The following is a 14,389-nucleotide window of genomic DNA, read 5'->3' as shown; positions in this document are numbered from 1 at the left end:
ACTGGTATCATTTTAATTTACAGGAGATTTCAGCACAGTTACATAAAAAGGGATGTTACATGACACGGCTTTGACCCAGATGAGACAGAAGGAGATTACAGATTTATGTATGTTAATCATTTGTCAAGATAACATTTTTATTAAATAATCATCGTACGACAAATCCCCTACATTTGAAAGACTAAAGTATCTTTGTCAAAGACGATACAAAAGCAGGCAAGTCACCAAAAATAAAACATGCACACGGTCTCACACGCACTCACTTGGCGACACAGTTTACCATGAACTGTACAGCAACATGTTAAACTCACACACACTGACTAAAGCGAACGCAGGCAGAGATTTGTACACGTGGAAACAAACCATAGGGCTTTGAAATAATTTTTCATACATTCATTCACCTTAATTAATCATTATTCACAGTCACAGGGATTTCGCTCTTTTTTGTGCTTTTTGTGTCAGATCCCCTCAATTTGTATAAAACAATCTGAGTTTTCTGGAATTCAGTATTTGTAAATGGAGCTTGTGACCAACATCAGCCAGGGCTCTGCATGAGACAGATCTTATCATATACATCAGAGGACAGAGACAGCTTCTGCACTCAACTCAGCCTAACATAAAAACTGGAAAAAACCAAACAGAATCTGTCCAAAGTAAGAAAATCCACCAACCAGCAACTCTGGGACCAACGTCTTAGTCTGTTTCAAACTACAAATCAGAAAACAGACAATTTCAAATTCACAGTGACCACACGTGGCTTTGGCGTCTTATAGCACTAACAGTCTGTTTATTATTGTGCTCCCCGTGTGCTGGTGGGTGGATTAGTGATTAGTCCAGTCTTCACACCAGGTAAAGCTGTCTGGCTGCTGGTGGTAGCGTCATACGGCAGCAGTTAGTCCTCTCAACCTCAGTATTAAAATGTCTTTAACATTCATATCTGAGGGAAAATCACAGATGACTGGTTTGGACAGTGTTAGCTGTGAGCGTCTGTAACTTCTACTTCAACATTTTACGAATCCTCAAACACAGCTTTTTGAGAAGCCTCAGGACACTTTGACTTCTCTACACATGCTTTAGGCCACGAAATGATTGGCATGTGGTTATAAGGTTCTACTGTTCTGTTAAAAAGGTTAGATTTAGAACAGTCATAATTTCAGACTAATATTATCCAGGTGTTTGTGGAACCCTTTGACTAGGCACTTTGCTAAGACCACAGGTTTGTGCTTTTAGGTATTAGAAGACACTTTCCCACAATCGGCTCATTCTGCTCTGTACCGGAAGAATGTTTTTCTGTCTTAACTGTAAGTTATGACAAGGAGATTAAAAAAAGAAAAGAAAAGAAAGGGATTTGGTCTTCATCAAGATATTTTGAGGTTGTGTGAGTTTGTATGATTCTTCTCACTATTGCTCAAATGATTACAGTTAACATGCAAACCATATGGCATGTTAAAGGTTTAGCGGTGGGTGCACCAACTTGAACTTGGCTCCATGCAGAGGCAGGAAATCAGAGGAGTGACATAATCACTGAAAGACATGCGTTGGAGTCCCGTCGGCCGGGTCTGGGTCATGTCTGGGTGAAGACAAACGTTGATGTGGTGGAGCTTGTCCTCATCATAGTTGAACAGATCACATACATTTTGCTCCCTCCGGAAAACATCCCAGCTGCTTCTCAATTATACACTTCAGATAATTATACCTGCAAGACAGTTATAAGGCCATATGACATTTGTGTTGGGATTCAAACCTTTGTGTGACAATTTTTGTAAGATCAAATGACAGAAGAGGTTTTATCTTCTTGTACCTTCTTCTGAGTTTCTGCACCTCCCTGTCCTCCTCCTCCTTCAGCTTGGTGATGAAGCTCTGCAGGACAGGCATCTCAAACTTGATATATTGTGCCACCTAGTGGAGACATAAAGCACATAAATGTGAATATTTTAAGTTGTGTATGCACAAACAGAGTTCATACATTTCTACAGTGAATGTGGTGATTTACATCATATGTGACTTCCTCTCCCAGATCCTCCTCCATTAGGAAAACTTTGCAGACCTGCTCACAGGGGCCCTGCATAATTCTCAGCACCAGAGGGTAGTCACTGCGCTTCAGCTTCATACGCTCTGAAACGTTTACACATCCACAACAAGTGTCACAAACGAGCACCATTGTAAAATTGGGGAGAGACAAAATACAGTAAAACAGCTCAATGTGGACAAAGAGCAAGTAAAAGCAATAATTCACACTCACCTCCACTTGCATGGACAAGGTACACTGCAAAATCATCTGGGCTGTTTTCAATTTTGAACTTGTTGAGGAGAACTCGTAGCACCTGAGGCGTCGTCATGCAGCTGTTGATCCGAACATTTGTCACTGAGCCATAAGCAGGAGTAAACACTGCTGTCTGAGAGAAAGAATACAGTAGATCAGTCTACTTAGTTTGTCATGTAGCTTTTCCAGTATTTATTCTAAATATGTAATGGTTATTATATTAATTCTAATCAAATGTCCCCATGTAGCATTTATACGAAAGGAACTATACACAATGCACAATAATCCAATATGTTTCAACCTATATTTCCACTCTCAGCCAACACCGGAAGCAGTTGTATAAACTATATAAAAATGAAACATTTTTATTAGCTATAACATCTGAAAAATACATGCGCTAGCTCTTACAACTACAGAACATTAGTGTGTTAACAACTAATAAAACTAATAAGGGCAAATATTCTAATATTTCTGAGACTTTTGAAAAGTTCACAGACAAACACCTGAGGCTGACGTTACCTTATGGTTATAAAAGTGTCCGTTGATGGAGAAGCGATGGCGGCGAATTTTCCTCTGGTCACTCGGCGATCGTCTCTGGCCGCGTCTTAGGACCCCGGCGTCACTCTTTGTCCTGAGCAGCTGACTGGAGTTGTCACTTTCCTCTGCCCAATCAAAAAGAATACCATTACAGTGTTTGTCATTTAATAATTTTATTGTATTAATCTTATGGGACAATGTAAATCAAACAGGTGAACAGCGTATAGCAGCGTGTTTCCATATTCACGGTAAAGCGCCTCACCTTCCTCTTGCGAGTGTTCCTCCATCACACCGTTGTCTTCCAGTTGGTTGTCAGGCGGCGTCACTTCCACTGTGGGCGGGCTCTGTGGCAGTGTCTGTTGACCATCTACACTATTGGGCGAACTACAAAAAGAAAACAAAGAACAGGAGTAAAAGATAGAGAGACACACAGTGAGAGAGATGCCTGCTGCCGGATCATATTTACTTTCTTTCTTATAACATGAAAGGCAAACAAAGCTTCCCCCTTGCATGTAAAGCTTTTTACATGTTCTTATGTAGCATAAATGATGTCACCCTGAAACATACAGCACATAAATGACACCCCTTCATTTACCATCAGGCATAGGCAGACATAATCTATATCTGCCCCCTGTGACCTACGATGTATCACCATTTCCGGTCAGTGACGTGTAACTGGATCTGTGTGGACATCTTACCCTTGACTGTCCAGATTGCAGCCAGAGTGCCAGGACGTGGAGGAGGGGGGTGGTCTGATCCGCTCGTGGTCATCCTGCATCTGAAGCCTAATTGGTCGCCGCAACCCCCAGAAGATGTTCAGCAAGCCCTCAACAATCAACTCCCCCTCTTCCTGTTGACAGAGAAGAGCTTTGATCAATAGACAAACACACACACTGTACACAGTGAACACACAGTGAACAGTTTTACTACTGGGCTATGGTAAGAACTGACAGACAGATGAAGCCTTTACAGTTAGAAAATTTACAAATGCAAACACACAGAAGGAAAAGCTGCAAATACTCACTTCTCTGTGTCTGAGTTGTAGATTTTGTCCTTCATAGTAGAGGTTGTACGTCTTAAGATGTGAGAGTATTGTTGCCCTGGAAACAGAGATGTTAAAAAATTGAGGAGGAAATCATGTTTAATAGGCCAGTATGCTAATATGGCATGGTGTACTCCACTTATGTAAAAAGAAGGTTATAAGAGATAGAAAACAAAAGCACCAACACACAGACAAGACTGGATCCTTAAGAAAACATTATTTACAACCAGCAGGACGTTGCTTTAGATACACACGAATATACACAATGAGTACCGGCATGTGTTGTAGTAATGGTTATATGATCCCTACTTGCTAATGAACTTGTTCTCTCCAATTGGAACCCCGTTCTGTGTGTAATCCATTGTCAGCAAGCATGAGAGGAGCTGGGAGACAAAGAAGCAACAGTTAATGATCCTTTAGACTCAGACTCATGACTCCTCATGACCAGCAGACATGGAGAGGGCCGCCTGGAGAGGAAGAAAGTGATTGCAGGAAGAGGAGGCAAATCTCCAGACAGTAAACAATAACATTGTTTATTTCCTGTCAGATTTCTTTCTTACAGTAGAAATCTACAGCAGTATGATACGCCTTCCTGTGGATGTGTGATGAAGTGAGACAGCTGCTCTCCGCTCTCCTGCCTTGAATGCATTCCTCTCTGTTTACGCCTTTAATTAAAGTTTTCCCTCTGTCGCTTTCACGTGTTACCACTTCAGGACAGATGCACGTACACACTGATGCAGCTGTTGTACGTGGCACTCCACCATCCCCCGGTGGAGCGCTCCTTCCTTCTTTCAGTTAATCTACAGAGGAGGCAGGAAGCCCCCGGAAAGAGGCAAACAGGTGCAGGACACATGGGCCGCACGCTGAGCCAATAAATTCAGCTGCCTCAACCTTTATATCCACACATGCTACTGGCAGAAGACGCCCCATGTAATTCTATGCAATATTCCTATATATGCATACAATTACAGAAGATGCATGCTGTCTGTACACACAGATTAAAAAATAAAAGCTTTCATTAAAAAACACTAAACTCATTCTTCCTTTACTACAAAAACATATTATGTTCATAGACAAGTTCAGGATCCATTATCAGCATCTGCAGCATTAATCTATCAGTTCACCAGTTTCATCCAGACAGATCAACATCAGTGACTTGAGTGATTTCCAGATTATTCTGCATTCAGCACGACATTTACCTGCTTGGGTTTCTGAAATGTTTTCATCTAGATGGGCTTTTATGAAACCATGAACAGAATCAACAGCTGGACCTTTTCGTCTTTCGTTCTAGTGAGTTGTTTATTCATCACTGCAATGTTTTAATCAAATAGAAAGGAATTAATATGTACTATAATACTGGTTTCTATGACAAGAAAACAAAGTGTGAATCATTCTAGGACACAGTAGCTTAAAACACGTGACTTGTGGTAAATGGGGTGAAAATGCAAAACCACAGAAGTGGCCCTTGTAATTTGTGTTACACAGTGGAAAGCTCTCTCTTTATAAAAGCACCGTTCCACATAACATTTCATATCACTAGTTTTAATGTATTCAGCACTTTGAAAACATAGAAACCACAAATACAGAAGGAAAGCGTAGCTGTAGGGCGTTATTGTTAGAAGACAGTAAGGACTCTTACCGTTCTGAGGAGTGATCTGTTGAGTCACCGGACAGATTGAGCTGCAGACAAGGAGAGAGAGAGAGAGCGAGAGAGAGGGAGAAACGTTAGGCAGGTAAACGCTGCAGGTACTGGAGGCAGGTCTGCCTCTCAGGTGTCTACTTCAAACAGCCCACCAGGTCCTTTCTTGTGAGGGACAGGGCAGAGTGGGGGTGTTTAAAGGAAGCGCTCCCCTTCCGGTAAATCACTTCCTCGTTGACTCAGTCAGTCACACAGGAAACTGACACGAGCTGCTACACGGCCGAAAACTTCCTCAATTCAAGCTGCAAAGATGAATTATCAATGTACAATGACTTTATGCACACACACACACACAGATGTAGATTGGAATTGATTACATTTTGTTTGTCATTTATTCAGGATGCAAACAAAACTGGTTATTAATTGTGTTTATAATGACTAAATATCTTCAGTGACGCACTAAACTAATTCCTCTTCTTCCAGTATAAATATCTTTAAAATGTGATAATTAGAACAGGGTCCAGCTTTAAACACACGGAGCCTATAAAAACAGACTGACAAACTGATTAGAAATATGTTCTACTAAAATTAAATATTAAATACCAATCAGCCCAGCCTCCTGCCAAGGTCTATTAATATTTCAGTGCCTCTATTAGCCCTGTCATGCACACATGCTTACCGTTGACCTGCACAATAGAAATCATTAGTCTTTAATAGCCCGGTTGTGGTCGAGGGCTCGTTGTGCTTGACTCTTTAATAGGTGATGCCAGTGGTTTGAGACAGACAGCTGTCAGGTCAATGTTGTAATTGTCTGGCGAGTCACAAGACCATGTAAACTTTGAGCCTTCTGGAAACAGATGATACTCGAGGTTACGTCTGCTTAAATTAGACATTCAACATTTGACTTTGCTGCAGGTGAAATGTGTGTATAAATACACTTTTGTCATTTTGAGTTAAAACTAAAGTCCAGTTTGTATGGCTTCTTATGAGAGCTGTCACAGATATATTGTAATTTGATTTACAATATTTCTCAAACACACTGTCAGAATTGATTAAAAATGGTTTCTGTAACCAGCATCAGAAAATCTATCTGGCAGACAAAAAGGTTTAAAGCAGCTAAAAACATTGTAATAATCGCTGCAGTTTTTCAAGTGACCACTGGATTCTTCAACTACAGCCCATGACACTGTACAATGTGTGCTGACATTTAAACAAGGCAGTTCTACACCAGTAACAGATGTTTGTTATGGCCAGGAGGCCTCAGTCTGTGGAAATGATCTGTGTGGCATTTAAACAGCTGAGAAACGGCTCTGCCTTTACTTGGAAGCCATCGGCAGCTAATAAACTCATCCTGACAGACCCACAGCTGATCCAGTCCGGGTTCACATCAGGGAGCCGTCCTCTGTACATTCTGTCTGCAGTCCAAACGTAGATCTCATTGATTTCTCAATTCCCCAGTGCCTCATTACAGCAACGGTCCATCCTCCGTCTCCATCTACTCCTCATTCCCTGTATCTTCATGTCTCATTTGCCTTCATCTGCTCAATCGTTCCAACTCCACTAACTCAATTTGTTCATGGCTGTCCATTAGAATAATTAGGAAATTGTCATCTGTCTGCTCTCAGGCTGTTTTTCACGCATTCATCTTTCCCGTGACCAGATCCTGATTTTCTCCCCCACTCGCTCTTTCACTGAGCCCGTCCAGGCCCGGTTTTGCCCTCCTGCCCCGCTGTATTTGAACCTCCTCCGTCAACGTCTCCGGCTGAAACGGCCAATGAATAGGTCACGACACCCGGTCCTCCTCCAAACCCACCACCACCACCGCTGCCTTCAGCCCCCACAGCGCTGCTGCTCGGACCCACTATTATCAGCATTGTCATAGCAACAACAAAAACATCTGAGGCCCAGCAAAGACACAACAACACTGAGTCAAAAATAGGCTTGGGGGTTCCTCCTGCTTCTCCCTGTAAGGAAAAGCGTGGTCAGAAGCGTTCCAGGGCTCAAAGCACGTCTGCCACAGAACTCACAGCAAACCAGAACCATTGGCTCCCCTTTGTTGACTGACACAATAAGACCCGTTCGGCCCTTCTACAGTAATAAAACAGGCATGTCTGCGTTCTGGACCATTCGAATAAACAAAGCCAAACATTTGTCATAAATGGTTTTGCAAACGTGTGGTGTGAATTTGTTGCCATGATATTTGATAGATCAAAAATTTACATTTGAAGAGAATTTGGTAAAGTCACGTTAGCAAATCAGGTCCAACCCGTGGACAGAATCCTTCACCAAGGTTCTAATAATGGGTTTAGGAGTGAACCTGGCGCGGACGCACTGACACTAAAGTTGACTCCATACTAAATTGTGCGTTTTCCATTTTATTTCAGGCAGGTGAGCCAAAACGCTGCCGAGTGACAGGCCCAGACACCGAGGACTGACTTGAGGCTCCGTCCGCCTGAATCCTAACTATCTGCCGCCGTTATGTAACCCGTTTACTCAGACACAGCCAGGCTCGCTGCTCGTGATAACAGCACGTAATATCATCTAGTGCCGAGGAGCCCGTTACCACTACATGCCATTTAAACCCCACATGTGATTCCTCGTATCGCCCGAACGCCTGTTTTCATTGTATATTGTTTAAGCGTTCAGCCAAGTGTTCGTCCGCTCCAACAATCGCGCTATTTGTCCAACTACACCCATCAGCCAGCAAACATCACCATGACCAACCTACTTAGCTTCCCCGACGCTTCTGCCTGATTTCCGCCGAGTTTTGAAGCTCCTGCCGCGTCTCGCCAAACTCGGGGACGCAGCTTCTCCGCGTCCACCTCCGGTTCTCCGCTCCCACCCCTCGCTCTGCCCGTCAGTGCCCGTTAACGGGGAGACTCCTCGCACGGTGCGCTCGTGCTCCCGCGGTTAGGAACAATCGCAGGGGCGCGTGCATCCACCACAAGCTCGCAGCGCGGGGAGGCGGAGAGCGCGAGGGGTCCATCTGTTGTGGCGGCGCTCGCGCGTCAGCTCGCGGCTCGGCGGCGTCGCGGGCCTGGCAAGGAGCCAATCACAGAGCGACCTTGACGCCCCTTTGTTCACGCTGAATGAAACGCGAAAACAAAGGGAGAGCCTTTAAGAGCGCAGGTTGACATTAGTATTCAGTGTAGGCCAACATTTGAGAGGTAACAAACTAACAGTGGTTAACACAACAAACTCAACCAGTGTAGTTACAAGTTAAAACACACACTTTGTAATTCTTATACTGCGTGCGAGCTCAAATCGACCAGGATAAAAAAAATTAGAAGTTACTGTTTTTTGTCCTAACTTGACACATGGCTGTTGTGTGACATGGTCCCATTTTACACAGAGGTTAATTAAAAACTACAGATAATCTAAAAAGGGTTATAAAAATGGTATACATGCGCTCTCACATCGTTGGCTATAAGTGTGTATAAGTGAGTATATGACACAGCTTGTCAGCTTTATTTGTTTGTAGTCATTTCACATCTACAAAAAGGGGACATTTTATACAACTCAACTGAGCTGGAGTTGATCTTCATAGTCACCGAGTACAGGTCAGATGACCTCACAGGAACCAAGTCGAAAGCTACTAAGCTTCACAAATGTTTTTAATTCACCAGAGCGCATCCCCTTCGCTGGGCTGTCAGATGTGTCAAGAATCTGGAAAGTCCTCTAAAATATGAGCTAAGTATTAAACTTTACTCATTTTATTCTTATATTTCAAAAGATTCTCAGTTGTTGTTCTGACTCAAAAGTAATGTACATACATAAAAGACTTGAGCTGGATCTAAATCTGTATATTTAAAAACAAGCACGCAAACACCATTAGAAAAACTGAGTCTAATAATTAAACTGTCAATACTTAAAGAAAATTAACAGAACTGCTAGAATATACTGCATGAAGTAAAAAGATGTAGATAAGACATTTATTTATTGTAAATAATGTTGTTTTGGCACTTAAGGTCCTGAAAAGCAAAAAGGTTGTGTCTGTCTATTTTCCTGGCGATCAAAAAAGACATAAGACTGCATCAATTCTGCAACATCTTATTAAATAGTTTTAGGAACAAAGAATAAAACATTTTCTTGCTACAATTAGTTTACACAATTTCTCTTACAGAAGGTTTAGCAAACTTTATTCCATTAAATATACATTTTCCTTCTATTCAATATCTATTTTAAAGTTTCTCAGCTCATTCTTTGATTTATACTTGAAAGGTGATAACATAGACGGCAATGTTAAAGTAAAAAAATACAATATGAAAAGGTCTAACAAATAAGATTCCAACATACCACAGACTCAAAATATGATCAAAATGTATTTTGTACTTAAAAACAAAAGTACAACAAAATGGTGCGTTTTCCAGCATGATTTAGGATTAAAAGTTATTTGTTTCTTAAAAATATTTGCTTGCAAAAAAGATAAAAACTATGTATAAAAAAACAAAATTTTAAAGATACAACAATAATATTCTTCAGACACCCCCTTCAAAATAAATGAAAGGGCTTGATGCCTTTGTGTTACCAGCCTTATGACCTCCTTCTTAAGAACCGTGGTTGAACTATGTTATATGCATTTTAGCCAGAAACCCATCATGAAGTGTCTGTGCTTGTAAAATGAAAGGTGTTTTTACTGTATTTTAGCCATTTCTGTAACTGTACTGTCTCTAAAAAGGAGGTGTGTGGGCAAATTATTTTAAAATAAATGAACAAACAAATCAAGAGGATTTTAGCACAATGAAACCAATCTTGCAGTTTGGTGTTAAGGCAGGTTCACTCAGCTGCCAGAGATCAATGGGTTCTTAGTAAGTGGCCAGCAGGCGCCTTCTCCCACATCCAGAAACAACAGTAGCTCCCAATTTACACACACATACCACCGGGGGGGTGTGGTGGGGATGAGAGGGGATGCAAATGGGAGTATCAAACTGGTTGCATGAAAAATATGACAAGACCAAAAACAAGATCACAAATTGTGCATGAGTGTGTATGTAATAAAGAACCATATGCTTCTAAGAAGGACTCAAAAAGAGGCAGTGGCTGCTCTCTGACCTCTATTATCATTTACCCTGGAAAGCCCCAGAAACAGCAGTTGCTGTGCCAATAACTATTAACCTACAGCCAACTAACTCTTTAACTGCACTCAGTGGTCACTTTATTAGGTACACCTGTACAGCCTAATACAATCAAAACAGCAACTCCCCCAATAAGTCTACATTTAAACCGTTATAATTTTGTTTAATCCATTAGACTGTTCCTCATAAAAGTATCCACATTAAAGACAGTCTTTAAAGAAAGATGGTTTAGATTTGCAGCTTCTGTCCCTATTGGTTGTCACCAACTAGCTACGCCCCAATTCTGAGTCCACCACTCGTGTCTGTGTGATTGGACATAGAAGTACAGTATCACTTGTCTAAGAAAAAGATATTATTCAGTGAGACATGGATGTTCAAATCAAAATATTTCTTGGAAAAGGTCACATAATTTGATAAAATACTGATACAGTCTAAGTATTTTGGGGCAATGTTTTAGAAAATCTCCAATGGTTTAGCCTGATGAAACTTCTACAGCAGTAATTTTTCTAGGAAACAGTGCAGTACTACAGGTAGAAGAAAGCAGAAAAGCAGAGTGAAGCATAGACTGAAAATATTAAAACAATGTTTAGTCATTCCACGCAGAAAGAAAACATCTCAGAATATAAAAATGTACAACTGACTGAACATTTAACTCATTGCTCCCAGGTTTCTGTGACCAAAGTAACGTAGGGTGTTAGGGTCTTAATGCAGCTATAGACATGCTGGTGGTCTAAGGTCAGCACAGTTAGTCACAAGGTGGTTCGGCCGCTTGTCTTTAAGTTAAAAACACATTCATACTTAAAATATATAGAAGCACTGTCTTGACATTTTAGAAAAGGCTCCTACTCTGATGTTCTTGGCACAGTCAGTGAAATAATGTTTTCTTATGTACCCAAAAATGTGATCTACAGATGTACAGTGAAAAGTAATGGCACTGTATGTAATGATTTCTGCAGCAACTGCTCATGAAACGTGATCTGAGCTGCACCAAAGTCACAAGTATTATCAAAAAAAAATATTTCAGCAATATCAGTTATGAGCTTAAATACTTAAGATTAAAAACATAAATGTTAGAAATGTAATAGCGAAACCAGTCTCCACCATCCTGTTGTTTGATGATAAGGACATTGTTGTCGTCTTTTTCAAACTTTGACATTTATGTTCATCTTAATTTGTGTCTCTTGTGAAAGTCAGATCACCTTTCACCATCAGTGAAGGCAGAAAACAAACTGCAAACACTACCATTACATTTCTTGCAACTGTAACTGGAATGAAATAGAAGCAGCTTATGTCTTACAATAGAAACCACTGTTAAAAGACGTAACTGTTCTCAGGCTGCGGTGGCGACTGAGGGAGGCAGCGGTCTATTGTCATCACAGCAACCTTAATACAGGGTTCAAACGAGTAAACTAATAAATACATTTCCAAAACTGTGCAATAGAAACATACACCTGCTTCAAGGAATCATTAAACTTCTCATAAATAAATAAATAGCTTTAACAAACAAGATAACATTTGGGAAAGGACTTCAAAATGTAAGTCTGCCAATTTTGGGCAATAACTGGTGTCAGGTAACAAAACAGGGACAAAAAAAAAACCTTTTAGCATTTGGTAAAAATCTCAGGTGGGCTTAAGTATTTAGTCATAAATAGTTGTTTCTTTCTCAGTGTGCTACTTAAACTCTACATTTACAAACTGTTCATATAAAGCAGCGGAGGCACAGGGTGTCGTCAAGTTACAGACACGTTATACACACCTGGGTAAATAATGTACAGGCTACTGATGCTCGGAAACTGTCTGTACACCATCAAACATGTGGCCATAGCGTATATTTATACATATCTCACACTCACTCACACACACAAGCAGTCTAAGTGAGGAGGCGACAGAGGACGGGAGGAGGACAAACAGAACAATCAGCCTGTGATCAGACGTCACACAAACACAATGCACCATCCGTGCGTTAACGGTGTGTTAACTATTAAACCCTGTATTCTATATACTAGTGCTGTCCAATAGTGTGTCAGTATTACAAACCAACACTGACTCACTGATGCTAAAAACTAGGGATGAACTGTTAAAACTGCAAAAGAATATCAGCAGAGGATTTTAATTCTCTACACCCGGGTCATAAGAAATGTTGTGGCAAGAAAAAGAATTTGTTGGAAATGTACAATGTGCTAATAAAACACAATGATGGGTCTTTTGGGAAAATCTCATTAAACTTTCATGCAGGTGGTTTGAAGAGGTCTTACGACAGTCAGCTGAACTGTGAAATCATTCCTCAGAGCCTCTATTGGACTCAGGTCTGGGTTCTGACTGGGCCACTGCAAAATATTTATTTTATTTTAATTAAACAGTTAAATTAATTATAAGTCATTTAGCTGTACATTTATTAGTAAGGGGCATTATCCTGCTGCATCTTTAGTCACCTTGGTGACATTCTGTAGGTAAAATGTTATATTAGCTTTTTGTTAAATCCACTTACATTTTTTGCCATATTTATAAACCTTGTATATATTTACAAGGATTAAAATTCTTTAGGATAAGGCCTTGTCTGTGTTACTGTGCGCAGTTAGCGGTAGCTTTAGTTAAAGCACTGCTGTCATCATTCATCAGTTCAAAGCTTTTGTCAGTGCCAACACTTGAGATGTGCATATAAAAATGAAATAAAAATCTACTATGTTCCATGATGAAGAAGTCAATTACCACTTACCCAACACAGCTACAGAAGAGTTTTGGTTTTGTTAGAGAATGACACAAAATATGACCGTAAAGAGATGAGCAAACTGTATGTGTGAACATGTGAATGTTGCTCTAAAACCGTGTGAAGCTCTCTTGCATGAGATGATTTAATGTGCTGCGAAACAGGTCTCTGTGGAATTTTACTGAAGACACAAAAGGAGCAACATTCATGTGGTAGAAGCAGAAAGCAGAGTGCAAAGAAAAAAAAATCACAATCACTTTGCATGGCTAAGGACATCCGGCAAACTACTTCCACCTATCTGCAGGACCCTGACGTGCGTTGTAGCACTCAAGTTAGTTCCTGTGAGGCTGTTTGGGAGCGTGTGTGCACGCCTGAGTCTTCAGTGCGGTTGCATAACGAGACTAGAGTCATGTTTAGCACAATCCTCAATTGGCAGAATTTATTCTACTCTATTAGCAAAATGTTTTATGAAAGACTCGAGCAGCAGAAGCTAGCGGTGAATCATGAAACATCCAGCTTCGATTGTTTGACATCATCTCCGTCCGCACACTGTAAACACATATGCACACACACAGACTAACCTCTGCACGGCGACATCTTTCATGCTGTGACTAGCTACAGCACTTTAAAAAAAAAAAAAAAAAAGCATAGTGGAACGAGGGAGAAGACCAACACAAGGCAATATAAACACATACAGTATTGACAAGGGGAATTGGTGCACATCACACCTGATTCCACACCTGAACGCTGCACCACTCCCGTCCTCCACACGCCCATCCTGTTACCTTAGTGTACCATCCCTTGTTCCCCAAATTCAAACACTGAAGTCATCAACCTTTGGCTATACTCTACTCTCTCCTGGCGCTGTGCTTCCCTCCGCTCCCATTCCTCCTCCTACTGCATCCCCATGTCCCATTCTGTCCCTGCAGGCCCCCTGCAGTCTCCCCCATGAATATCCCGCAAACACGGGGCTGATAGGGATGTACTTGAAGATGGGGTGTCTGCGCATAAAGTCCATTCCAAATGGAAGGTCATAGGATCGCATCCCTTCAAGTTCTGCTGCACTGACACCAGAGCCTCGTTTCAGCTTCTTGATCCCTCGTTCTTCAGGGGAACCTGTCAGCAA

At 41.2% G+C, this 14,389-nt stretch overlaps 2 protein-coding genes across 6 annotated transcripts in view; both read right to left on the bottom strand.

Annotated features, from left to right (window-relative positions):
- Positions 1–111: 111 nt before the first annotated feature.
- On the bottom strand, positions 112–8,513 carry rassf2b (Ras association domain family member 2b). 4 transcript variants are annotated; one of them, XM_029163219.3, is made up of 12 exons: positions 8,210–8,513; positions 5,637–5,783; positions 5,482–5,522; positions 4,152–4,225; positions 3,825–3,900; positions 3,499–3,650; positions 3,063–3,184; positions 2,783–2,925; positions 2,243–2,396; positions 1,994–2,115; positions 1,802–1,899; positions 112–1,696 (listed from the first exon to the last, which is right to left on the bottom strand). In XM_029163219.3, the coding sequence occupies exons 4-12, from the start codon at positions 4,202–4,204 to the stop codon at positions 1,627–1,629; spliced, it is 990 nt and encodes a 329-aa protein (XP_029019052.1). In that variant the 5' UTR covers positions 4,205–4,225; positions 5,482–5,522; positions 5,637–5,783; positions 8,210–8,513; the 3' UTR covers positions 112–1,626. The 4 variants fall into 4 exon arrangements, with proteins under 4 accessions (XP_029019052.1, XP_029019051.1, XP_029019053.1 ...); XM_029163218.3 differs by lacking the exon at positions 8,210–8,513 and adding an exon at positions 6,161–8,169; XM_029163220.3 differs by lacking the exon at positions 5,637–5,783 and having other exon boundaries at positions 8,206–8,513.
- A 1,002-nt stretch (positions 8,514–9,515) lies between these two features.
- slc23a2 (solute carrier family 23 member 2) overlaps positions 9,516–14,389 on the bottom strand; it is a 19,058-nt gene continuing 14,184 nt past the window's right edge. For both annotated transcript variants that reach the window (XM_029161125.3, XM_029161126.3), the window contains one exon: positions 9,516–14,379. In XM_029161125.3, the coding sequence (XP_029016958.1) occupies positions 14,105–14,379 (275 nt within the window). In that variant the 3' untranslated portion in view covers positions 9,516–14,104. The remainder of the gene's footprint in view (positions 14,380–14,389) is intronic.

Source organism: Betta splendens, chromosome 9, assembly GCF_900634795.4.
Source record: "Betta splendens chromosome 9, fBetSpl5.4, whole genome shotgun sequence".
Taxonomy (NCBI): domain Eukaryota; kingdom Metazoa; phylum Chordata; class Actinopteri; order Anabantiformes; family Osphronemidae; genus Betta; species Betta splendens.
The sequence above is the reverse complement of the archived record's forward strand: the minus strand, read 5'-3'. Positions and strand labels throughout refer to the sequence as shown.